Source organism: Microcaecilia unicolor, chromosome 1 (genome assembly GCF_901765095.1).
Source record: "Microcaecilia unicolor chromosome 1, aMicUni1.1, whole genome shotgun sequence".
Taxonomy (NCBI): domain Eukaryota; kingdom Metazoa; phylum Chordata; class Amphibia; order Gymnophiona; family Siphonopidae; genus Microcaecilia; species Microcaecilia unicolor.
The window spans coordinates 689,176,162-689,203,850 of record NC_044031.1 but is presented as its reverse complement, the minus strand read 5'-3'; the positions used below and the strand labels follow the sequence as shown (position 1 = coordinate 689,203,850).

Genomic DNA, 27,689 nt, shown 5'->3' with positions numbered 1-27,689 from the left:
GGAACTAGCCAACAAGTGAGAGGTGATACTTTTTGTATTGGACTAACTCAATATATGTAGTTAGGGTGAGAGGTGCAGCCTTCAGCAGATTTCTTCGTTGGCCTGGTAAAGATAGCGTAGCCCTTGAAAACTAATTAGATGTATTGAGTTGGTTCATAATAGTTAAAAGTCAACCAAGTTGTTTGGCCTTTGTTTGTACATCCTCAGACCTATGGATTAACCTCTTCTGAAAAAGAAAAAAAAAGATTTTGTTTTATGCGTTTATATATTTTATTGAATTTGAAGGTTTTCCCATTTGAGATATCTGGATTTTCCATGTTTCTTTTCTATGTTGTCTTGTTTTTGCAGCTCTGTCAGTAGATAAGAGTGCTAAATACCTTCTTGAGCAACATACTTGTTATATATACTGTTATATGATTTTACCTTAGGATGTTCTGGAATATAAAAAGAAACAGAGGCCTCAGAAAATAAGGATGCTGGATGGTGCAGTGAAAACTATCATGGTGGATGATTCCAAAACTGTGGGTGAATTACTGGTTACTATTTGCAGCAGAATAGGTGAGTGTTTTCAAATGTGAATCTCTGCTAAAACCGTGTACCATTCTGGGTTTTAATGGTGAGGGTCTGAGCATGCTGTGCAGTACAATTGTCCTTTCATCAGTTTCAAATTCCTGTTAAATTCTTTCTATGTTCCAACAGTTAGAATTGCAGTAATCTCTTTAGAATTAGTTTTAAAGCTTAGCAGGCAGTCACACCGTGGAAGACTCCATTGCATGAGGTATGCCCGTCTTAAGCAGGCACAGTTTGCAGAGGTAGATGGCTGTGGTGCTCGGAAGTTGGGGTTACTTGACAGCAAGCTGGCCATCATCCATAGAAAATGCCTCATGTACCAGATAAAGAGAAGAGAAAAACTGAAATGGAATGTATTTTAAAAACAGTTGACTTGCTGTTTCATAATATTGTTTAACAACTGCAGTGTTTGCTGAACAGGATGCTTAACTTAGTCGAAGAACTCTTTTTAGTAAAGGGACGGTATTTAATGCCTTGAAGTAGTTCCCTTTTTGTATTTCTGAAAAGTGCATTTGTATTAATTATACCCTTTTGTGTTCAATTCTGCTTACCTTTTGTAAGTGGAGGAACTACATGCTGCCCATGGAGCAAACCTGGACATGGTCATGCAACGCACGCTGCGTACACCTAATACTTTTATGTTTGCTTATTAAATAATTTGCTGTACAGCCTTTCTTGAAGTACAATTCAGAATGGTTAACAAAAACCAAATCAAACAGTATATAGATAAATACCAGGAATAAAACAGACATAGAAAGGGGGAGAGAAGCAGGAGAAGAACTTAGACAAAAGATCCTGCCTCAGCTGCTATCACTTGAGACCTAGCCCTACCAGCAGTAATTCTAGGGGAAGGCTAGTGAAAAAGAAAATGTCTTCAAGGTTTTTTTTTAAACACTATTGGGCCAATGATCAGAAGCAAACGCGGGTGCTATAAGCTATTAGCACCATACTAGCACATGCATTTGATACCGCCCCATGATCAGAGACCCTGAGCGCATGAAGCAACATTCTCCCAGGCTTTTACCACAACTAGCATGCAGTTGCATGCTAAACAGGGCTCATACCACAAGTAGCATGCAAATGCATACTAAACATATTTATCCCCAGTGATCAGCGGGCAGCGTGCCAAACATTGGCATGCTGTCTGCGGCAAACCGTATGCCAGCTGGGAGCTGGCATTAGGGCTTGCAGACCATTGGGGAGGAATAGTGAAACCTGTCCAGCTTGCATTTGCATGCAAGCAGGTCCCCTTCCCCCCCCCAATAGAACCCCCCTCGCAGGAACAGGAACCCTGACCCCCGCACCTCAAGCTAGCAACACAGGGGGGCAGAAGACCCTCATATCCCCCCAAGCCCTGGTTTATCCATTATATGGCGTGAAGCCCCGCCCAGCGCATCCCAGGATGCACTGGGCAGGGCTGGGCACCGCCATTTTCAAGGCAGCTCTGGAAGAGAAGGATAAGCAGCATAAAATGTACTGTATTGTTTTGGGATCTTGCCAGGTACTTGTGACCTGGATTGGCCACTGTTGGAAACAGGATGCTGGACTTGATAGACCTTCGGTCTGTCCCAGTATGGCAACACTTATGTTTCTTATGAGTGTACTACTCCTCCAACAAAGGTATGTGGGGACAGGGAAGAGGGCCGCTAGACCACCAGGTTAGGGAGGCATGTTTTGCGGCCCACTGGGCCACCAGGGCTTTTTTGAGGCGGGTACAAGTGGGTTAGGGTGTGAACTTCTGTCGGGGGGGGGGGGGGGGGGGTCAGGGGGACTGGAGGTCTGCCGAACCTCCAGCCCCTGTGTTGCTGGCTTGGGGCGGGGGCACTTGGCCACCACAACCTTGCTGTTTGGGGTCTGATGGTCCTATGGACCTTCAGCCCCTGTGTTTGACATTTCTGGGCTTTTATAGCATGGACCTGTCAAACAAATGCAGGAGGATTGTGTTTGAGGACGTGCTCAGGCACAATCCTCCCGCATTTTACCCTAAGATCAGAGATAATAGTGTGCATAAATTTGCATGCTATTATCTCTGATCGTAGGAGCGGAAAGCCCTGCGCTATTCCAGTGCTATTTTTAGAGCGTTATTTGGAACAGTGCGGGGCTTTTGATCATCTGGGCATTAATAAAGTGAGGCCTTCTTTTACAAAGCTGCACTAGCAATTCCTGTGCAGCAAATGAGAGGAAGCCCATAGGAATTGAATGGACTTTCTCTCATTTACTTCACAGGAATCGCTAGTGCAGCTTTGTAAAAGAAGCCCTTAGTTTCCTGATGATGAGACATGGGAAATCTATTCTAAACAGTTGGGGCAAAGAAATAGAAAGCCTATCTAGTTGACCTGTAGCTAGAGGTGGTATATGAGGCAATTGTGGTCCTGGAAATGAACCAGTTAATAGGCAAAGTTAAAAATACAATTTTTGTATGAGGAAATATCAGAGAGGTCCAAACAACAGTTCGTTCACATTACAAGCCAGGTGTTCTCAGTCTCTGAATAACAGATGTTAGCTTTCCTGAGAGAGGGGGGGCGTGCACCAGGCATACTTCCCTGACATCCCTGTGGTTATAAAAATGTGAGTGACCCATATAAAAGGCAGTGGTCCAAAGTTAAGGTTTTAAACTTGAAATCTGGTAAATTTTTGTTTCATCTTTTACAGTGATTTGGGTTTGGAAAGTCATTTATTAAGATGATTAAGAGATTCATTTTACAAAGCACATAGACTTACAAAGAGGGGAATAATCGAACGGCGCCGGCGAAATACATGGCCGGCGATGTATTTTGGCCGTGCCGCAAACAGATGGCCAGACCCGTATTTTCGAAAAAGATGGCCGGCCATCTTTTGTTTCGATAATACGGTTCCGGCCAGCCAAATGCCTTGGATTTGGCCGGGGTTTGAGATGGGTGGCTTCGTTTTTTAGCGATAATGGAAAGTTATGTCGGCCATCTCAAACCCTGGCCAAATCCAAGGCATTTGGCCATGGGAGGAGCCAGCATTTTTAGTGCATTGGCCCCCCTGACATGGCAGGACACCAACCGGGCTCCCTAGGGTTCACTGCGGTGGACTTCAGAAAAGCTCCCATGTGCATAGCTCCCTTACTTTGGAAGCTGAGCCCCCCAACCCCCCCCCCCCCCCCCCAAAAACCCACTACCCACAAATGTACTGCACCCACTAAAACTGCTCCAGGGACCTGCATACAGCCTCTAGGACTTATTGCTGCTGTATAACTTTGGCACACCAGTTGACACCTGAAGACTAATCTCTTTGAAAAAGTCCTTTATTTGAATAAGCACGTTTACTCACAGTTAACTGCAGATCAGAGGTTGTGCCTCACTGGCAAAGAGTCCCCTGGTACTAAGATTAGCAGTAGGTCAGAGCTGGCACAGTGATGTACAATGCCCACTTTCAGCACCATTCCAGATAAGAACTAAGTTCTCTAACGTGGGTAACACAGGAAAGGGAACTAAAACTGGCTTATAAAAATGGCCACGGGATTCAAGATGGCGACCAAGCAGGACGTGCGATGAGGACGCTCCTAGAAAAACTTTCTTAAAGTTTTGTTTCCTACAATAATTATGCCGAAAAGGAAAGGAAAGCCGAGGGGACCACCTCTCCCGAAGCAAATTCCTTCCTTACCTGGGCAGCAGTCCATGTCAGCATATCTGGTTTCAACCCCAATTGCGGATGTATCCACTAGTGGGGCAGGGAAGAGCCCCACTCTGGAGAGCGAAGTATCGCTCAGTCCGTTGGGACCTTTGACCCCGACGCCGACGCGTACACCTGGAGGACCTGTACCGAGCCCTGAAGGAAAGGGGAACTCGAAGGAGTGGCGCTCTCCGGAGACGTCCGTGCAGCCCGAGAAGATCTTTGGGATGGCGCAGGGAGACCAACGAACGCCGGAAGATCTGGTTGGGGTAACCGGTGGGAAGTCGCCTGAAACAACAGCGCAGGCTACGGCTTGCACTTTGGCGATTGAACCGCTGAGTAAACCTCAAGTGGTGTCATTGGAATCAATCTAGACAGCCTTTGATTCACTTCACAAGGTCTGTACTTCATTTATTACGTTGTCATTGAATAATTCTTCTCAGATAAATTCCTTAAAAGTTCAAATGGAGGGAATATTAATGAAGCAGACTAGTCTGGAAACACAAGTTGAAAAATTAAATCAGCAACAAGCTCAGATTTCCGGGGATCATATATTAATCCACAGGAAAATTGAGAATATGGAAAATTACTGAAGAAATCTGAACTTGCGAATATTAAACTTTCCAAGATCTCAATTTGTGGATCCTAAAGACATGTTTGCTAAATTTTTGAAAGAAATATATAAGTATTCTGAGCAAACAATTCCCCCAACTCAAAAAATGTATTATTTGGATGTGAAAACTCCTCCATTACAGGATAATTCTATGCAGGATATATCATCCGAAGTACTGGACTTGACAAACTTTCTAGAACAGTCGAAGGACAATACAGAGACTAGAGCAACCTTGATAGTATCTTTAGTTTTTCTGCAAGATAAAGAATCTTTATTGAGACTTTATTTTAAAAACATATGTCCTGAATTTAAAGGAAGCAAGGTCTCTATATTTCCAGACATTGCTCGATGGACTCAACAGGAATCTTTGAATATAGGAGCAGTCTTCCAATTACGTTTTCCGTATAAATGTGTTTTGATATTTAAAGAGAAGAAATGTGTTTTTTGAGCCAGATCAACTGAGGTCATTTCTTGATAAGAAGGGAGACTAGGGTTAATTCCAGATAAATGAGTCCTATATAAATATGGATAACCACTGCTTGTTTTCTTTAACTTAAAGTGATCTAGCACCAACTTCCTTTGGTATTATTATATCTTGAATCCCTCTATTTGTGGACTATAATAACCAGCCGAACATATATTCTTTGTTTGTAAAATTTATCTATTAAGTTAGAATATGTTTTTTTAAGGCTGGTATATCTTGTCAAAGAGTTATTCTTTGTATATTTTATATTAAAATGATAAATAAAGGAAAAAAAACCCCAAAAATGGCCACTACCGCATGGACTACAACAGGAAACTAAACAGGGCACACTCTGACCCAGTAAGCAGGGGGAAAGCACCAGGGGAGTAGAGCCTACCAACTACCGATACCTACACCCACCACAATGCATTGCTGATGTGACTCTGCAGTGCAAATAACAGAAAAGGTGTCACACTCACCCCAGAGCCACATCATAAGCAGGAAAAGGCTGTCGGAGGACATAACACATTCTGCTGTCATGGAGGTGGGTACGGCATTTGAGGCTGGCATACAGGCTGAAAAAAAGTGTTTAAGGTGGAGTTTTTTGGTGGGAGGGGGTTAGTGACCACTGGGGGAGTACGGGGAGGTCATCTCCGCTTCCTTCCGGTGGTCATTTGGTCAGTTTGGGCACCTTTTTGAGACTTGGTTGTGAAAATAAAAGGACCAAGTAAAGCCAGCGAAATACTGCTTAACGCCGTATTTTTTTTCCATTATCGGCGAAAGCCGGCTATCTGGTAGCCTCGCCCATACCCGCCCATGTCCCGCCTTCACTTCGCCGCCAACACGCCCCTTTGAACTTTCGTCAGCGAGGCGACGGGAAAGCTGCGATGCTGTAAAAAAAAAAACAGCTTTCGATTATACCGATTTTGCCGCTTTGCCGAGATCACCGACCATCTCCCGATTTGTGTCAGGAAATGGCCGGCAATCACTTTCGATTATGAGCTGGAAAGTTACATAGGTTCCTATGTAACTTTATAAGTCTGTGTACTTTGAAAATGAGCGCCTAAACTATTTTAATAATAGGTTTCTATAGCTAAGATTGGTTAATGGACTTTTGTCATCACCAATTGCACTAAAAACAGGCACCAGACAAGGATGTCCCCTGTCTCCTTAATTGTTTAAAAAAACAATGGAGCCCTTAGCCATTGCTGTCGGAAAGGATATGAGAATTCAGAGTGTTGAAACCACAGAACTCCTTCCATCTGTGCATATGATATGGCCTTTTTTCTGTCCCATTTATACCTAGGCTCCCTGCTGTCCGGATATAAGGTTAATTTGGACAAATTGACACTTCTACCACTTAATATGCCGTAAAGGCACCACATTTCCAGTTCCCTATGCAATGGAATAGCCACCCAATTAAAATTCTAGGAATTCGTTTTTGTCTGACACTTGAAAAGATAGTACAGAAAAATATGTAAGGCATAAATTCTGTAATAACAGAAATATATTAACTCTTGGTCCATGGTGGAGGGGATGCCTACAAGCTGTAAAATGATTTAAGTACCTAAAATTATATTTTAAACACAATTCCTGTACTTATGCCTCAAAGATTATATTCTAAAATTGAAAAAACATTGCTCAGATTCTTATAATAAAATGCCGTGGGTGAAACTTTCTAAATACCTTGGGGAGAACTATTTTCTAGACCTATATCATTATCAATAAATGCATGAATTGATTGAGCATGATTCTCCACTGGCGAAGCACATGAACAGCGTAGGTGGTGGCTGATGGAGACAGATATGCTGGATCCTATCCCAACTTGTCTGGTCTCGAGTGTGTTCGCCCCATCCATGTTCACGGAATCCTTGGTATTGGCATCCACAGTTGCAGCTTTTAACTTTACCCAGTTGAGATTAGATGCAGACACTGGGGTTTCCAAATAAAATGCCCATTTGGCATTTTAGGTTACTTGAGATAAGCAAGAAAGCGATCTCTTGGAAGTTCTAGCAAGAGAAAGGTATCAGAACTGATGAAAGGCAACAAATTTCATGACTGTATGTGAAATTATTTTAGAATACAGTCTTCCTCAGAAATTAAGTCTTCCAAGGCTTTCAATTAATGCATAGTATGAAGGCCCACAAACCCTAATCCCGAGCTTTTAGAGGAAGAGTGAGTACTGGAAGATTTCTGTCTCTGGTTAGGCGCTTTCGACCACTCGGCTCCTCAGTTCTATTGTCTCCTGTAATCGATGAGCCTAGTAGATGCACAGAGGTGGAATTGGTATGGGCAAACAAAATAGTAGAGCATGATCTGTGCCATTAACATAGATTTTGGGCCCAGATGGTACTAATCCTGGGATAGATATTCAGAGTCATTTAACTGGGCAATAGAGGCTCCTTCCTGGTTCAGTTGTTTGTGCCCAGTTGTCTGATGATATTCAGCAGCACTTAACTGGGTAATGCTGCTGAATATTAGGATTGACTAACTCTATCTGGACAGAGTCTGGGCACAGCTGCCACTTCTAGCAGTGATATTCAGTGCCAGTACTTGGATAGCTAACAGGCAAGTAGGACTGAGGATCACAGTGGCATTCCTTATGAGGGAATGCATGTATAACATGTTGAAAAGTCAAGTCCTTGGTTTGTAAGAGTAGACAGAGTGTGAAATGATATTGAAAAGCTGGAGGAGAGATCAAATGCTTAGTAGTTAGGATGCAAAAAACAACAACAAAAAAAGTGCTGGATTTGGGATGCAGAATTTTTTTTTAAATTCTTTATTAATATATTTCAATACAACACTAAACAGTGTGAATATGCAATCAGCATTATTTTACAAAAGAAATTATAATACAATAAGGAAAAAAGAATATCTTGTCAGCCTATTCGTCCACAAATAACAAAGAAAACAAGATCCAAGAGTTCACATATCTAGAAATAATTTTTAAAAAAATGACATAACGGTTGCTACCTCAGGTTTCAAGTCCCAGCCTGCTATTTAGGGAGGGCATATAACATTCAAATCAACTTTAGCATCAAGAAATTCTTTTAACTGTTTCGGGTCTACAAACTGAAACTGTTTGCCCTCAAGCAGTACATTACAGATACAAGGAAAATGTAATACAAAGTTTACTCCCATTGCCAATGCTCTAGGGCGCAGCTCTAAAAAAGCTCTGTGCCTCACTTGAGTAGACTTAGAGAGGTCAGGAAAAATACGGATCTTTGAGCCCAAAAACAGATTTTCTAAGTGTCTTAAGGAAAGTCTTAGTACAGCATTCCGATCTGGCTCCAGCACAAAAGTGACCAGCATAGTTGACCTCTGAGTAATTATTTCCAAAGAACTTTCCAGGAATGTGGTAAGGTTCATACCTTCCCCCATTACTGGGGGGGTTTCCTTTCATACCCTTCGAATTCCAGATGCAATAGGCCCGTGTAATGGGAGGCAGTGAATCTTTATCCATTCCTAGAATGTCAACCATGTATTTTTTTACCATTTCCAAAGGAGAAATTAGAGGAGATATGGGAAAGTTGAGAAACCTCAGGTTAAGTCTTCTAGCCTGGTTCTCCAGGTACTCCAGATGTTTATGTAGGAAATTATTGTCTTTAACCAGTGCAGCTTCCAAACTCCCCCTTTCTTGAAACTCATTATTCACCTGTTCCAATTTCAAGGATTGCTGTGCAGTCACTTGCGCTTGGAGCAGAGCAGCTTCAGAAAGAGTTTTCTTTCAAGGTATTCTGCATAGAGGTTTGAATGTTGTACACCATATCCCATAGTGACTCTAATGTCACTATTGCTGGTCTATTGGGATGCAGAATGTAAGGTAATTTTGGTGCACATCAGCGACTCAGCCCTCATTGTACAATCAGGAGAGAAACCTAAGGGTGGTAGTGCCTGATAATCTCAAGGTAACAAAATAGAGTGATGAAAGCAGTAGATGTGATTAGAGGATTTCAGGAGGGCTAGATTGACATTAAGGAACCCTATATACAACTGGAATGGGTGATATCTCCTTTCATAATTACCCTGCCTAGATCCTCCTGTGTTTTTGCCTTGACCTTACCTCTCCTCTGGTGCTGCTGTGTTGGAGAGCAGCAGGGCCCTTAGCAGTAACTCTGCTTCTGAAGTAATTTTAGAGCAGGGCCTGTGAGCCCTCTGGTGCTGACAAGTCCTACATGCCTCACTCCTTCCTTTTCACACACGGGCTTCTTATCACCATGGACAAGGAACAAGGCATTGGAAAGCTGGCAGATCCCGTACTAAAGCAAGTTCAACAGAAGAGTTGCCGCTAAGGGGTGGACTGCTGTTGGTACTGCAGTTACAGGCTTGGATTTGATTTGATTTGTTTATTCACTTGAATAAACACAATTATAAATAAAATGAATTGACTCCCAAGACTTGGCGGTGGCACCCTTCTTTGAAAATTTAGTGCTTGAAAAATTGACTGTATTATCTATACCTAAATCCAGGCTTGGAGCCAGGGTTGCAGAGGGAGAAACCTAACTAGTAGCAAAAAAAAAAAAAGGAGGTTATTATGTCTTTGTACAAGTTGTTGGTGAAACCTTACCTAGAATATTGTATTCAGTTCTAGACAGTGCATTTTGTCTAGCAAAAAAGGTGCCGGTACTCAAATGCCAAGGCACCCTTCAGGGGTGGAGTGATCATTGAGGGACTCACCCCACAATAGCCAGGACCCCTGCAACCAGTTATAGAATCTATGACAAGGCAGAATTTGTATGTAGAACCTGAGCTCTTTCATTAAAATATGAGAACCATGGGTCAAGTTTAGCAGACAGTGCAGTACCCCCAAGTACCCCCTCAAAAAAAGCCCTGGTTCTAGAGGCCCTACTTCTAAAATAGTGCACAGAGGAGCAACCAAACTGCACCAAAAGCCAGATGAGATTCAAAGAAGTAAATAGATATTTATATATCTTAGAGGAGTGCAAGGGTACACTAGATATATTTAAGTGCCTGGGGTTTATTAATAATGTAGAAGTTGTAGAATTTTTTTAATAGAAAGGAAGATGTCAAGCTAAGCATCATGATATGAAGTTTTAAGGAGATAGAATCAGGAATAATGAAAGGACACTTTTTTTTTTAATGAAGTGGTACATGCTTGGAATGCCTTCCCAGAACAGGTAAAGCAAGCTAAAATAGTAAGACTTAAAAATAAAATTGTAAGGTAAAACAGGGGATCCTTACTTGGAAAAAAGTGAACAGATGGTGGAAGCATTACCTAGTGGCAGCATAAGCATTTCAAAGCAATAACATAACATATGCCGTGTTAGGTGAGAACAAATGTTTATCAAGTCCAACATTCTGTCACTAGGACGTGCCTAGAAGATTCCAGAGAATAGATCTGTTTCTTGTGGCTCCCTCTCAAGGAATGAGAGGTAGCTTTCTGAGCTCTACTTGCCAAAAATAATTGCTTATGGCAGTGGTTCCTTTACCTGTCCTGGGAGCTCCCCAACCAGTCAGGTTTTTAGAGTATCCATGAAAAATTTGCATATACTGCCTCCGCTACATGCAAATCTCTCCCATGAATATTCTTTATGGATGTCAAGAAAACGTGACTAGCTAGGGAGCCCCCGGACAGGTTTGGGAACTACTGGCTTGTGGATTAAAACATCTAGGAATTATCCAAACCTCTCTTAAACCCTCTATGGTAGATGATTTCATTATCCTGTGGCGGCAACCTTATTGTTGAGTGAAACAAAACTTTCTCCAGTCAGCTACCTATTCATTACATAGTGTCCTCAGGTCTTAGTATAGTTTGAAGGCATAAATAACTAATCCATCATATTTATGATTTCTGCTTTATCCCCTCTTAGTGATCCCTTGACCCAGCCAAAGATTTCTTGTTACTTTTGTTGCCCTGCTGTGTGCCTATTTCTGTTCCACTATTTGGAGGCAACCGGAACTGTGTACAGAATTCAAACATAACTCACACTGTATATCTATATTATTTCATAATTTAGCCTATCATACTAAGGAGCTCAGAGCAGATTACATAAAATCAGTAAAGAACTACATTAAACACATTTACAAACAATTTGGATCAACAATGATCTCTGTCAATAACTGAGGAAGAGCTGAAACAAAGACTAGAGACTTGTTCTGAAACAAATAACAAAAACATTTTCAGATAATGCCTAATGTTCTCCAAACTGTAGGAATCAGATGTGTCTTGAGAACAATTCTAAGTTTACTCAAATCATAGAGCATTCATAAGGTTCATGGAACGTTATGCCATCGTCCAGGAATAAAAGTAGCACTAGCACTTTGTAATTGAGACAATGAGAGGTTAAGTGTTTGCCCAAGATCATAAGGTGCTTCAGTGGAATTTCAATACAAGCGTCCTCATTCTCAGCCCACTGCTCTAGCCATTAGGCTACTCCTTCACTCAGGTGTGAAAGTGCTTTGTGAGTTTGACTTCGGTACCTAATTTTTCACTGTTTCAAAAAGTACAAAGACCAGGGGACACTCAATAATGTTACATGGAAATACTTTTAAAACAAATAGGAGGAAATATTTTTTCACTCAAAGAATAGTTAAGCTCTGCAACTCGCTGCTGAAGGATGTAATAACAGCAGTTAGCATACATGGGTTTAAAAAAATGTTTGGACAAGTTTCTGGAGGAAAAGTCCATAGTCTGTTATTGAGATGGACATGGGGAAGCCACTGCTTGCCCTGGAATTGGTAGCATGGAATGTTGCTACTATTTGGGTTTTTGCCAGCTACTTGTGATCTGGATTGGCCAATATTGGAAACAGGATACTGGGCTAGATGGACCCTTGGTCTGACCCAGTATGGCTATTCTTATGTTCTTATCTCAAATGTTTATAGTGTAATTCTGCAATGGTTATTTTTGAGTTAAGGTATAACCTTCCATTAGTACATACGTAGTTAAGAAGCACCTAACCATATGCTTACCTAGTGCTACCATCACTTTATCTATCATTATAAATATACCTATTTAGTAAGATGATATGTTGCATTACACTGGAAATATAGCAGTCTGTCATTGGGGTGGCAAAAGAATCAGCCTGCAAGGACAAGGATCTATTTGATACAGTTTGTCTGAAAAAAAACAAACAAACCCAGGCCACCCATGTAAGCAGTGTCAAATACAAGAGGTCTGAACACACACAATTGCTGCTCTTAATTATCATTAAGTATTTTCTCATCAAACCTGGTATTTTCTTCCTTTATTATCTCCGCAGTCTAGTTTGGTAATGACCTTGCCAATCTTTTTTTTTTATTTTGCAGCCTTGTAGTGTGCTGAACAGAACCAGAGTCAGGGATGTTCACTGCTTAGCACGTGACTAAGTCACTGAGAGCTGCTGCCCATTAAAAGTCCTACAGGAACAAGCTTTGAGTTTTACAAAAAAAAAAAATGTTTATAGTTACAGATATTTCTTCCAAACAACAGCACCCATTATGTGCAGTACTGAGAGCATGTGACTGGGTCATTCTGCACAAAAAGTCTTACTTTGGGATTCTGATATGGGTAATTTCATGCAAATTGAAAGGAGTTGATATCTGTGTTCGTGGTAAATTCATGATGCTCTCTGTGTTGCAGTCTTTTGATCTCAAGGATCATTTTTGTACTGCTCAATAGGAGCAGTCCCCTTCTGTCAGAAACTGGGTATTATGATCACAGCAATCTTTTCTTAGACATGGGCTCTCAGGGAGGAAATAGGATTACAAGCAGATTAAAGACTTTATTTCTTCCATGCTCTTGTTCAGAGACTTGGTGGGAAAAAATGTCTAGATCAAAAGGCACTTGAGAATTATAAAATAATTGATGCATGTGGAAGACCGCTTTAAAACAGGGGTAGGCAGCCACAGTTATTAAGGGCCACAAGTCAGTTGGTTTTCATGTTTTTCACAATTAACATGCATGAGGTTGATTTGCATGCATTGCTTCCATTGTGAAAAAATATGGTCCTCAAGGACTGTGGTTGCCCACCCCTGCTTTTAATATATGTGTGGTTGTACCCTGGTATTGTACTGCAGTGTTAAAAACAAAGTGGCCATCTGGGTTTTTTGATGTACCAAACAGATGATTTAAAATGGTATCTGTCAACCCTTTGCAGAATCAGCATGTGTAACATCTTTAAGGTGAGCCTTGTGGAAAATACACTTTAACTGCATTAGCGCTGTTATTAAATGATCCCCCTTAGTGACCTTGTCTTAGAGACCTTAAGGTATTTTGTAAAAAATATGAAGAGTATGTGGCAGAAGCAGAGAGAAAACTAGTGTGTTAACTTTAAAAGGTCCCAGTTTGCCTACTCTGGACCCCTCTTGTTGGGTGGGGGGGAGTTGAAAGACAGAGAGAGAGAAGGTAGTGATGTGTTTGTTGACCTGGAGTATTGCATTCAGTACTGGTCGCCGTATCTCAAAAACAGATATAGCGGGATTAGAAAAGGTTTAAAGAAGAGCGACAAAAATGTTAAAGGGGATGGAACTCCTCTCATATGAGGAAAGGTTGAAGATAGATACTGGTCTGACCCAGTATGGCTATTCTTACATACTTATGTTCTGCTAGTAAGTGATTCAGGGAATTCTTGTGGTGTTGTGGTGTTGAAATCACAAATATATTGTATATTTGCCTTTTCTGTATCCCCCTGATTGGTGCTGTCAAAATAGTTGTGCACTCGGGAATATTTTAGGCAGCCTCTTTCTCCTCAGCCCCTAACATTCCTTTCATGCTCCTGTCCCTGCCCCCCCCCCCCCCCCAAAATATAAAAATCTGTGCATGTAGATATGGCTGGAAGAAATGCATTCATACATTTTTGGCACTTCCTTGTTGAATCCATTGTTTTCAACACTTGGCAAGTCAAATATAGAAATTGGCTTGGCATGCTTAATAGGCTTGCTTTTCTGAAGTAGGCTATGAACATTTAAGTACATAAGTATTGCCATAATGGGACAGACCAAAGGTCTATCAAGCCCAGCATCCTGTTTCCAACATTGGCCAATCCAAATCACAAGTGCCTGGCAGAAACCCAATTAGTAGCAACATTCCATGCTACCAATCAAAGGGCAAGTACCTGGCAAGGTCCTAAAAAAGTACAATACATTTTATGCTGCTTATCTTAGAAATAAGCAGTGGATTTTCTCCAAGTCCATTTTAATAATGATCTATGGACTTTTCCTTTAGGAAGCTATCCAAACCTTTTTAAAACTCCGCTAAGCTAACCACTTTTACTACATTCTCTGGCAATGAATTCCAGAGTTTAATTACACATTGAATGAAGAAATATTTTCTCTGATTTGTTTTAAATTTACTACTTTATAGCTTCATTGCGTGCTCCCTGGTCCTAGTATTTTTGGAAAGAGTAACAAGTGATTCACGTCTACCAGTTCCTTTCCACTCATTATTTTATAGACCTCTATCATATCTCCCCTCAGCCGTCTTTTCTCCAAGCTGAAGAGCCCTAGCTGCTTTAACGTTTCTTCATAGGAAAGTCGTCCCATCCCCTTTATCATTTTTGTCGCCTTTCTCTGTACCTTTTCAAATTCCACTATCTTTTTTGAGATGCAGTGACCAGAATTGAACACAATATTCAAGATGTGGTCACACCATGAAGCAATACAAAGGCATTATATCATTCTCAATTCTGTTTCCATTCCTTTCCTAATAATAGCTAATATTCTATTTGCTTTCTTATCTGCCACTGCACGCTGAGCAGAGGGTTTCAACGTATCATCAACGATGACGCCTAGATCCCTTTCCTGGTCGGTGACTCCTAATGTGGAATCTTGCATTGCGTAGCTATAATTCAGGTTCCTCTTATCCACATGCATCACTTTGCACTTGCTCATATTAAACGTCATCTGCCGTTTAGTTGTCCAGTCTCCCAATCTCGTAATGTTCTCTTGTAATTTTCCACAATCCTCTTGTGATTTAACAACTTTGAATAACTTTGTGTCATCAGCAAATTTAATTACCTCACTAGTTAATCCCATCTCTAGATCATTTATAAAAAGGTTAAAAAGCAGCGATCCCAGCACAGACCCCTCGGGAACCCCACTATTTACCCTTCTCCATTGAGAATACTGACCATTTAATCCTGCTCTGTTTGCTATCTTTTAACCAGTGTTTAATCCACAATAGGACACTACCTCCTATCCCATGACTCTCCAGTTTCCTCTGGAGTCTTTCATGAGGTACTCTTTCAAACGCCTTTTGAAAATTCAGATACATAATATCGACCGGCTCACCTTTATCCATATGTTCGTTCACCCCTTCAAAGAAATGTAATATATTGGTGAGGCAAGATTTCCCTTCACTAAATCCATGTTGACTTTGTCTCATTAATTCATGCTTTGAATATGCTCTGTAATTTTGTTCTTTATAGTAGTCTCTACCATTTATCTGGCACCGGTCAGACTCACCGGTCTATAATTTCCCGGATCTCCTCTGGAACCTTTTTTTTTTTTTTTTTAAATCAGTGTTACATTGGCCATCCTCCAAGATAAGTTACATATTACTAGCAATAGTTCTGCAAGTTCATTTTTCAATTCTATCCGTATTCAGGGATGAATACTGTCCATTCCAGGAAATTTGCTATTCTTCAATTTGTCAAATTGCTCTATTACATCCTCCAGGTTTATAGAGATTTCATTCAGTTTCTCTAACTTGTCAGCTTTGAATACCATTTCTAGCACCCATATCTCTCTCAAATCTTCCTCAATGAAGACAGAAGCAAAGAATTCATTTAATCTCTCCGCTATGGCTTTGTCTTCATCTGATTGCCCCTTTTACCCCTCGGTCATCTAGCAGTCCAACTGATTCTTTTGCCAGTTCCTTATCTGCGCTTTGCATTTGACTTAACATTCCTTTTGCTGTTTCTTATTATTTTAAATCTGTTCCTTCTTACATTTTCTGAAGGATTTTCTTTTAGCTCTAATAGCTTACTTCACCTCACTTTTTAACTATGCTGGCTATCGTTTGGGCTTCTTTCTTCCTTTTTTAATACACGGAATATATTTGGACTGGGCTTTCATGATGATATTTTTGAACAGCATCCACACCTGATGTTTTGACCTTCGCAGCTGCTCTTCTAAGATTTTTTTTTCACTGTTCTTCTCATTTTATCATAGTCTCCTTCTTGAAAGTTAAATGCTAATGTACTGGATTTCCTGTGTACTTATTCCAAAACTGACATAAAATCTGATCATGTTATGATCACTGTTATCAAGCAGCCCCAGCACCTTTACCTCCTGCACCAGATCATGTGCTCCACTAAGGGCTAGGTCTGGAATTTTTCCCTCTCTTGGCTGCTGTACCAGCTGTTCCATAAAGCTGTCCTTGATTTCTTCAAGACATTTTACCTCCCTAGCATGCTCTGATGTTACATTTACCCAGTCAACATTGGGGTAATAAAAATTACCCATTATTATTGTGTTTCCCAGTTTGTTAGCCTCTCTAATTTCCTTTAAAATTTCTATATCCGTCTGTTCATCCTGGCCAGGTGGACGGTAGTACACTCCTGTCATTATCCTTTTCCCCTTTACACGTGGAATTTCAATCCATAGGGATCCCAAGATGTGTTTTGTTTCCTGCAGAATTTTCAATCTATTTGATTCAAGGCTCTCCTTAATATACAATGCTACCCCTCCACCAATTCGATCCACTCTATCACTACGATATAATTTGTACCCTGGTGTGACAGTGTCCCAGTGGTTATCCTCCTTCCACCAGGTCTCAGAGATGCCTATTATATATCTCATTTTTCATTTAGTGCAATATATTCTAACTCTCCCATCTTATTTCTAAGGCTCCTTGTATTCACATATAGACATTTCAAACTGTTTGTTGTTCCTATTTACATCTTGCTCAGTAGTTGACAGTGTTAATTTGCAATCTTATGTCTGATTTTTATTTAAAGACACCTGATCTACTACGGTCTCTTTTGCAACCTCGCTATTGGGATACCCTGTCTTCCCTGTTTTGGTGGTTTCTTTGAAAGATACCTTGCTCCGAAACATGTGTTTTTGAACGACTGTTGGCCTTCCCCCAGTTTCTAGTTTCATAGCTGCTCTAACTCCTTTTTAAATGCCGATACCAACAGCCTGGTCCCATCCTAATTAAGGTGGATCCCATCCTTCCGGAATGTGCTCCCCCTTTCCCAGATTGTTGACCAGTTCCTTACAAATCTAAAACCCTCCCTGCACCATCGCCTCATCCATGCATTGAGACTCCAGAGCTCTGCCTGTCTCTTGGGCCCTGCGTGTGGAATGGGTAGCACTTCGGAAAATGCTACATTTAAGGCTGTTGATAGCAATTCTGCATGCTGTCTTATATTCTTTAATATGTAATTTTTCATTTTGTTTTTCTTATCTTTTCATTAGTTTTTATTCTTTATTTTTTTATGCCAGCATTTCAATTAAATTGCATAATTGTGATCAAAGGTATGTTTATTTTTTCCCCTACTGTAGCTCCTAGTGACTCTGGGCAATGGAGGGTTAAGTGACTTGCCCAGAGTCACAAGGAGCTACAATGGGGGAAAAAGAAAATAAATAACATACCTTTTAATCATGATTAAAATTTTAATCGAAATGCAGCCCTAATTTATTTATTTGTGGCATTTGTATCCCACATTTTCCCACCGATTTGCAGGCTCAATGTAGCTTACATTTGCCGTAATGGCGGTTGCCATTTCCGTGTAACAGAGTACAAAAGTCGTTGCATTAAGGTGCATACATACATGGTAAAGAAGAATACATTATGGTAGTGCATATTGATTCCTACGTGATAGATAGGATTGTAACATACATTAGGTCATCGACTGTAGAGAAACCATATTCAACATAAGGGTTAAAGTGAAAGAGGTTAGTCAGTCAAGTGATAAGCGTTCGGTTTTTCTAGTTCATGTGTAGTCTCATTATTTAGTATTAAGGATGAATGTTATTGGTATGCCTTCTTGAACAGATCAGTTTTCAGTAGCCTTCGGAAGATAGTTAAATCTTGCATTGTTTTTATGGCCTTCGGTAATGCGTTCCATAGTTGCGTGCAAATGTAGGAGAAACTGGTTGTGTATGTGGATTTATATTTTAATCCTTTACAGCTGGGGTAGTGGAGATTGAGGAATAAGCGTGCTGATCTTTTTGCGTTCCTAGTAGGCAAGTCTATGAGATCTGACATGTAGGTCGGTGCTTCCCCGTGAATGATTTTGTGGACCAGGGTGCATATTTTGAACGCAATATGTTCTTTTAATGGGAGCCAGTGCAATTTTTCTCTTAGGGGTTTGGCGCTTTCGTATTTCGTTTTTCCAAATATGAGTCTGGCTGCTGTATTTTGAGCGGTTTGAAGCTTCTTGATGATTTGTTCTTTGCATCCAGCATAGATGACATTACAGTAATCTAGATGACTTAGTACCATTGATTGTACTAGGCTTCGGAATACTTCCCTTGGGAAGAAGGGTTTGATCCTTTTAAGTTTTCACATTGAGTAGAACATTTTCTTTGCTGTATTTTTCGCACGGTCTTCAAATGTAAGATTTCGGTCAATTGTGACTCCCAGAATTTTCAGGCTGTCTGAGACCGGAAGGGTGTAGTCTGGGGTGTTTATTGTATTGGGCTTGTTTGTGTTATATTGTGAGGATAAGATGAGACATTGTGTGTTTTCTGCATTTAGCTTTAGTTGGAATGCGTCCGCCCATGAGTTCATTACTTGTAGGCTGTGCTCAATTTCATTTGTGATTTCGGTTATGTCTTGTTTGATCGGGATGTATAACCATTCACCTTAGAGGCAACTGCATAAAACTTTCTGAAGTGCTCCATTTGTAAAATACACTCATGACCTTGTTGGATGAACGATAGTGTTTAAATGTAGACATGGGCACAAGCATAATTCAGTCTGTAACATTTTAGCTTTCCTGCTAAGGATAAGGGAAGTGGCTTTGCTGTTAATTTGTTTGCTACTCTGTTTTTAATTTCAGGAATTACAAATTATGAAGAATACTCTTTAATCCAAGAAACCGTTGAAGAGAAAAAAGAAGAAGGTACAGGGACACTTAAGAAAGATAGAACACTTCTACGAGATGAAAAGAAAATGGAGAAATTAAAAGCCAAACTTCACACTGATGATGATTGTGAGTACTTCCGAAAGGCCGGAAAAGAGCTTTAAATAGTTCTCACATCTTACTCATGTTGTCCTATTTCACTTTTCATTATTGTTTTTACTAATAATGAAATTTACTAAGATGCACTAAGAAATGGGCTTAACATGTTTTAACACAGGACTTTCTGCATGCTAAGCCCATTTCTACCTATCCTGTAACCAAATGGGAACTGGTACTCTCTTGTCGAAGAACCTGAGCCCAAGGGGTAAGATCCTAAGGGGTCCTTTTAATAAGCTGTGGTAAAAAGTGGCCTTATCGCACCGTTACACGGATTTTTCCCATGTGCTGAAGCTTACCAAAGCACAGTAAAAGGAGCCTTGAATAAATAATATATATCAGTTACTAAAACCTTCAAAGACTTCAAATATAAATATATATAAAGACTTCAAATATAAATAACAGGTACTAAAACTTGCATTGAAAGGAGGGCATTACTCATAGAAAGAATGTCTAATACCCTTATGCACACAAGTTATTCAGTCATTACCACCATTGAAACTTTCTATAGTTTAATATGCATTGTAGAAGGATGCTTGAAAAAAGTGTGAAGAAAAAGTATGTAAAACCTGGGTGCAACCACATGCCAGATCCAAGTAGTCCCAAAATGTGCCAAGAATTTTAAAAGATAACTTAAAAAAAAAGTCCTTGGTCAGTATCCAAAAGTCATGGACTTATTATAACACCAAAGGTCTGTGACACTGTAATCCTGAGGCAGACCATCTGGAAACTTAAAGCTTATGTTATTTGTCTGCAACCCCTGCATTAAGAGAGTTAAGGCTTCTTAAACAAAATTAGCAAACTTTAGACTCCCTCTGCAAAAAGCAAATAAATCTAGGAATAGATGGGCTCTGGTAGGACAAGGCCTGTCACAAAGACACACTTCCTATGCAAAATGCCTTCACAGGACTAGAATCAAGAAAACCTCCAGAAATACAGTCTGAAGATTTATTAGAAATTAAGAGAAACAACCATGCTACACAGAAACCTAAGTTTGATGCCAAAGTATTCCAAAACAGAAATCTTTCTACTAGGGAACTCTTATCAAATTTCTGCACATTGGTCTGCAACTTTGACTATAACTATTTGCTAATCTACCCTTCTTTCTGAATCATCTAGCTCGTAAGTCCTGCTGGCCTCCTGCAGCTGAGGGCTCAACCCTTGGTGAATGGTAGTCATCGTAGGTGAAGATTCCATATCTATTGGCGATAAATTGCGATGCATTGCCCTCCATACATCAATAGTTGAACATTTACCATCATCTCTAAATTCTAATTGTTTTTCTCTTTTGTTCCATATACTTTACCATTGTTATTTGATCATGTCTTTCTAAAAATTACCAATCTGTCTCGAACATTATGCAAGCCAGAAGTGGGGATATATTATGCAAATCCCAATTCCAAATCCCAATTCCAATTTTTTTTATTTAATTTTAAGTTGATGGTAGAATAAAGACATGGAAAGATCCCAATTTGTACACCATAAGTACGTCTTTAAGGTCCAAATGATGTTAGATCCCCCAAGGTTGTGGCAATAATCTTTACACCTTGCAAACTACTGGACCACATGTGAAAGATATACGTGTTTACTCAGCCGCAGAACCAGATGTTACCAGCCTAACCATCTCAAGACCGGCCACTTCCCAGCCCTGTTGGATCTTCCAGAACTCCGTCCAGATTCTTCAACGCTTCCACCGCCTCAACCATGATCGATGAAAGAGAATTTAGAACTGATACTTAATTTGAGAATTACTGTTGCTGTTTATGGACATTATAGATTCATATTATGTTTTATTTTCAGTTTAGCAACAATCCTGTCTAGATATTGAAAAGGTTTTATTTTTATTTTCCTATTATTTCCTTTAATTGTTCTAATTGTTTTTCCACGAGTTTCCCCGTCATTTCTGTTTATGTAATTTAAATTGAAGTTGATATTGCTCAGATACAAGGGTAAAATCAAACCCTAATACTGGCTAAGATATCATAATGTAGATGTAAACTCTGTTAGTATCAACCTGTTATGCAATTATTTAACTTTGGTGTAGGCTTACTTAAGCTGCATGTCTTTCTGTAGGTTTGACTAAGCTCCAAGAGGGGTAACGGATATATACAATGCTTCCCATACTTCCAGGTCATTATGCATATGTCAAGATCCATGCATGACCTTGGTTAATATAAATTTTCCTAGGATTGACCATTTTTGCTGTATGAGGCAACCTCATACTTGCTATCCACTTATTAGTGCTCATGATTGGATACCAATGATGAGTACTAGTAAGGTCCAGGAATCCCGACCTGTTTAAGGATTCTGAATACCTACAACCTTAAACAGCCTGCAATCTGAGTACTATTTGTTGAGCCCATAACAATGCTTAATCAAAACCATTATTCCTTCCAAGGACCACTGAGACAGATACATTGGATTATCTCCCCATGCACTATGCTACAGATACAATAGAAGCCATAGAAAGACCTGAAAGTGTTTATTAGTATGATCCACCTGAAATTGCTATTACCCGCATACCTATATTTCATGGGATTTTGTAAATGAGCTCATGGATTAGTCCCATTCATAAAAACATTTCTCGCTACAGGTTTGAGTAAGTCTCAACCGAAAACTAAACAAATTGTACCAGCTGATCTTAAGACTCAGATAATTTTATGGCCTCATAGAATACCTTCTGGAATGGATGGTACCAAGGTACGTTAACCCTGGTGTCACCCTATGGGATAGGGTGAAGAGGGGAATGTTAATATATGGCCTAGCTTTAAGGCTACCACTGGAATAGTGATGGCCAAAGCTATGCAGCCTAAAAACAACTGAAAAAGTACTGACTAGGCCAAACAACAAGTAAATGATTTAATATTTGAGAATCTGCAAAAAGCAGGTCTGAACAATGAGTCCTGCCACAAATTGGTACAATTTTTAATTCAAATATAGCACCTGTAATGAAAGATCAGATGAATAAAATGGAGCTTATTAGTTTTGGTATACAATGATACAGAGGTAATACAGAGTTCATGAGAAAGGTATGAAAAGTATTGCAGCCGGAAGATGTGAAACTGTTATCTCAACGCTTCCCAAAACATGTTGATAATTAGCAGTAGCTGAGAACGGAAGGAGGTGGGCACATCAGATAGCAGATCGCGTGGGAAAGTATGATCTCAGAAAGTGAGAAAGATTAGGAGCAAGGTTTCTCACCATTCACTTCTATGGAGAGGATAGAGTATAAAAGATGGGAGATTTTGGCTTAGTTTGAGAGTCTTCTCCAAAGCTTCTGTCAGACGGCGAAGCTCTGTCCGGTTGTACCCAGAATCTGTCTGCTGAATGTACCTGATTAAAGTCTGATGTACAAATAAAATCCTTATTCGAAATGATGATTTGTGGGCTTAACTTAATGATGAAAGGCTGTAAGTATAAATGCTTCTGCTGTATCAGGCTATCACTCGCTGCATTATATAACTTGTAACCTAAATCCAGTTTGTCATAAGGCTGGTATCTGTTCCTTGCCAGTGCTGAGAGGCGGACTAATGCGGGTCTCTTAGATCTAACGTCTCTTTCAGTGGCAACTCCTCTTAGAACTTCACAACCCCCTGATTGCCCCAGTTCTAGGGCTATTCAGAGATGGAGTCAGATTAAGGTCATTTAAGCCTTCTTGGGGGGGGCTCGGGACCCCTGGAATTTAAAACAGATATTAGCTTTGGAGAGACAGTTGGAGGGAAACCAAGATTAAATGCCGGGACCCTTGGTTTAGTAGTAAGGTAAACTACATTTTGTACTATCAGAGATCAAAGTAAGGACTAGGACACTAATGTAGATGTTATAATCCGCTTGGTAACCTCTCTAGAAACTGAAACTTTGCAGTACTGAGGGAGCTCTGGAATTGAGAGGGGTACTCTTTGACACCTGGCAAAGTCTATTCCATGTTCAGAGGTATTGCTTGTTCATGCAAGGAAGAGGAAATCTTATGTCGTATAAGTACTTTTATGGCTTGAAACCTGGTAAGAAGGATTTAGGTGTATTAGAATCAGGGGCCATATATCTATATATATAAAACTCACCCTCAACGTTCTATTGGCTTCTGACGTCACTGAAGCCAAGGTTCGTATGTTCGAAGCTCTGAAGCCTCGAAAAACACAGTCTCTGGGCCCCGCCCTTGCGTCAAACGTTATGACGTTGAGGGCGGAGCACATTCAAGGAGCCAACTGCAAATCCCTAGACGGAAGTAACCTGCACGTCCCTCCCGGACGAGTGGCGCGCGGAGTACTGTGGCAGTTGCGCGCGTGCACGGGGAGCATGCGCAGTGGCTGGGGGCTGCGGCGGTAGGTACTGTAGCGCAGGAGAGAGGGCGGGAGGAGGAGGCGGCCTGGCGGCGCTTCGGCCTCTGCGGCCGGGATGGGGAGGAGGAGGACGGGAGAAGTAAGCCGTCCTGGAGGTGAAGAGCAGCGCACTGGCCAGTAAGGGTTGCGGTGCTGGGAGGGAGCAGTCCGGAGGCGCTGGAGCAGGAGGTGGGGTACCAAGTACTGTCTGCACTGCAGGGGTGGCTGAGGGGACGGGATCAGGGGGGCTGTTGGGTAGAAGAGAATGAGCTGCAGCGCGTGTTCTGTCCAGTGAGTCCCCCCCCCCCCCCGGGGGATGTTGTCCTGCGCTGGTCCTACCCCCTCCCCCCCCCCCCAGGGATGCTCTCTCCCCGGCCCCCCACCCTCCAGGCACCGAGCGATTCCCTGGGTGGCTGGAAGGGGAGCAGGGGACAGAGGAGACTCGCTGGGTGGCCGGAGGGAGGGCAGGGGAGAGAACAGCATCGCTGGGGTGGATACAGGGAGGGGGAACCCTGGCACATACTCTCATTCTCACACACAAACTCGCACCCACTCTCACTCTCTCTCTGTCACACACACACACTCGCACATTCACTCTCTCTCACAGTCACTCTCACACACGCTCTCTCAAACATACACACTCCGAGGAAAACCTTGCTAGCGCCCGTTTCCTTTAAAACAGAAACGGGCCTTTTTTACTAGTTGAACAATAAAAGGCCATATTGCAATGATGTATTTCCCTTTCTCTGGAAAAAAAATGGACCCTAGGTGAGTAATTCAGATCATGTTGCTACATAGAAGGCAAATGGAAACCCAGTGATTCAAAGTCAGCCTGAAAGGAAAGGAAAAACTGGGAGGGGGGGGAACCTTATGTAATGATTGATTTCATTAGATTGCACTCAAGTTAAAAGGTACAAAAAGAGAGCAGGTATGAGGAAGTACAGAATATAAGTTAGCAAAAGAAAAACAGCTGGAACACTCTCAGTGCAAGTGCTCATAGCTGAGCAATAAAATTTCATATTTGGAAGCCCTAATTGTGCTTTTGGATATTGTTGCTATTGCAGAAACATGGTTCAGTAAGACCCATGAATGGAATACTGGGAGCAATAAAAACCAGTATTGCATTTCTAGTAGGTGACATTTGTTTTAGTTGCATTTGCTGTTAGTCTTCTATCATCACAGATCAGCAGCAGGAAGAAAATTGAATTGAAACTTAAGCAATGTGGACAAAAATCTACTTTTGAAACTTATAATCCTAGGTAGCTTGAGTGACATCTCAGTGATGGTTTTCTATCTTGAGGCATGCTATTATTTGTTTATTATGGTTCTTGATTGCATAACCCAGAGGCTCCAAGCAACTTTATAATAGCAAATTAAAAAATAACATAAAAATAGGTAGGTTTGTGGACATTTTTACTATCAAATAACGTGATTTGAAACTGTGTTATAATGCCTTTGTATCGCTCCATGGTGTGATCACACCTTGAATACTATGTGCATTTCTGGTCACTGCATCTAAAAAAAAACCATATAGTGGAATTAGAAAAGGTACAGAGAAAGGTAATAAAGGGGATGGGACAACTTCCCTATGAGGAAAGGCTGAAGTGGCTAGGGCTCTTCAGCTTGGAGAAAAGACAGCTGAGGGGAGATATGATAGAGATATATGAAATAATGAGTGAAGTGGAATAGGTAGATGTGAATCACTTGTTTACTCTTTCCGAAAATACTAGGACTAGGGGGCACGCAACAAAGCTACAAAGTAGTAAATTTAAAACAAATCGGAGAAAATATTTCTTCACTCAACATGTAATTAAACTTTGGAATTTGTTGCCACAGAATGAGGTAAAATCAGTTAGCTTAGCAGGGTTTAAAAAAAAGATTTGGATAACTTTCTAAAAGAAAAGTCCATAAACCATTATTAAAATCCACTGCTTATTTCTAGGGTAATGTACCATTGTTGTTACATAGTAAACATAGGTGGATAATGACACATAAAGACCAATGAGTGGAGGAGTAGCCTAATGGTTAGTGTAGTGAGCCTAGATCCTGGGGGATTGAGTTTGATTCCCGCTGCAACTACTTGTGACCCTAGGAAAATCACTTAGAGGCCCTTTAACTAAGCCACGGCAGAAAGTGACCTGCGGCAGTGCTAGTGTATCTTTTGTGCACATGCTGGCCAGTTTTTGATGCATCCTGGAAAAAGAGCCTTTTTAAGAGTCCAGAAAATGGATGTGCAGCAAAATAAATACCAGTACACGTCCATTTTTGGCCTGAGACCTTACTGCCACCCATTGACTTAGTGGTAAGGTCTCACGCGTTACCCAGGCAGTAGGATTGCAATACATGCCCACTGACATTTACCACCAGGTAAGCACCATGCAGTAGAAATGTGCCAAATTCAGAATTACCACCTGAGGTACGCCATGCAGTAGCTGGTCAGTATTGCTGATTTGGCATGCACTGGATGCATATAGTCCCTTATGCGCCTTTGTAAAAGGGTCCCTGAACCCTCCATTACCAGAGTACAAAAAAACACATTAGATAGAGATAGTCCCCCCCAAATTCTATATATGGTGCTCAGAATTGTGCACTCAAATTTGGGCTTGCACCCAATTTGTGCATGGATTGGATTGGATTAGATTTATTAACTTTATATACCGCTGCATACTATTTGTGCCTAAGTGGTTTAAAATAAAAGCAATAATTGTATACATACATAATAAGATAATATCAGCTACTACAAATACATTCTACAAAAAAAAAAGAAAAAGTATCCTATAATGCCATCGCATTTACTCGGTGTCATAACATTGTCTGAATAATAGAATAGAATTAGGAAGACCTAATAGGATAAAAAAACAATTAACCCAGGAATTCCACAAATAAGGTCCAATGTATAAAAAAGCTTTTTTTTTCTGAGTTGAATACAACCCGACCACTTCTAATCCTGGTAATGCAGTTTAATTGAATAACGAGCCAATTAGCACCAATTATTGAGTCTGATAATGTCTTATCTGCGCTAATTGCCATATACTAAAATTTATGTGCACATGCCAAAAAGGTGACATGGCCATGGGAGGGTCATGAGTAGATCAGGGGCATTCCTGCAATTTATTCGCGCAGTTATAGAATAGGGATCTTTGCCTAATTTAGGCCCCAATCCCAGCACTAAGCATATTCTATAAATAGCACAATTTTTCAGCGTTTATAGAATTTGATCCATCATGTATACAGCATTGCGTACTTCTAGTAGTGCTATAAAAATGATTAGTAGTAGTCCATTCAGTCCACCTAGTATTGTTGCCCCAGTAATACCTGCTACACAGTGCAGGCTACTTTCCCCCATGACTTTTTGTGGGGGGTGGGGGAGGAATGGTGTTTGCCATTCACTGCAGGTTAATTTGTCTTAGGATATGTAGAACACTCATATTTCAGTTGTTTTGAGTTGAGGTGCTCCCATCTTAATTTTCATACTGTTGCACTTTAGGGATCCACTGTTTATCCCACTTTTTTTTTTTTTTTTTTTTTAATTCCAGCAGGCTGTTTGGTTTGGATTGTATAATGTCTTCCATAGATGTTTTTCTCACAATTGCATTAAAAGGTCTGCAATTATTTTTATTGGAGGGCAAGTTTTTGAATCATAGATTAGAACAATTTACAGAGCTATATGAGAACAACCAGGACAGAGTCTTTAAGAACTTGTTGGATCCACTCAATAAATATGGAATTAATTTATTCAACAAATATTATGAATATTTTTATTTTTTTGCATATTGATTACATAGTGAGTGTTGTTGGTATTTGTTGGCGTTAATAGTAGATTCTGCATTTCAGTTGTGAAGAAAAAAGGAAAACCACACTTCAGCATTTGTGTGAAGTGTTCTGTGGTTAAGAATCTTTGGTTAGCTTGGATTTTGATTTTCCACTTCCTCAGAAGGACAATCTGAGTTAAA

At 40.6% G+C, this 27,689-nt stretch overlaps 1 protein-coding gene across 1 annotated transcript in view; it reads left to right on the top strand.

Annotated features, from left to right (window-relative positions):
* TLN2 (talin 2) overlaps positions 1 to 27,689 on the top strand; it is a 523,010-nt gene that overhangs the window by 128,308 nt on the left and 367,013 nt on the right. The window contains 2 exon segments of the mRNA XM_030188409.1: positions 429 to 558; positions 19,238 to 19,390. Coding sequence (XP_030044269.1) covers positions 429 to 558; positions 19,238 to 19,390 — 283 coding nt within the window.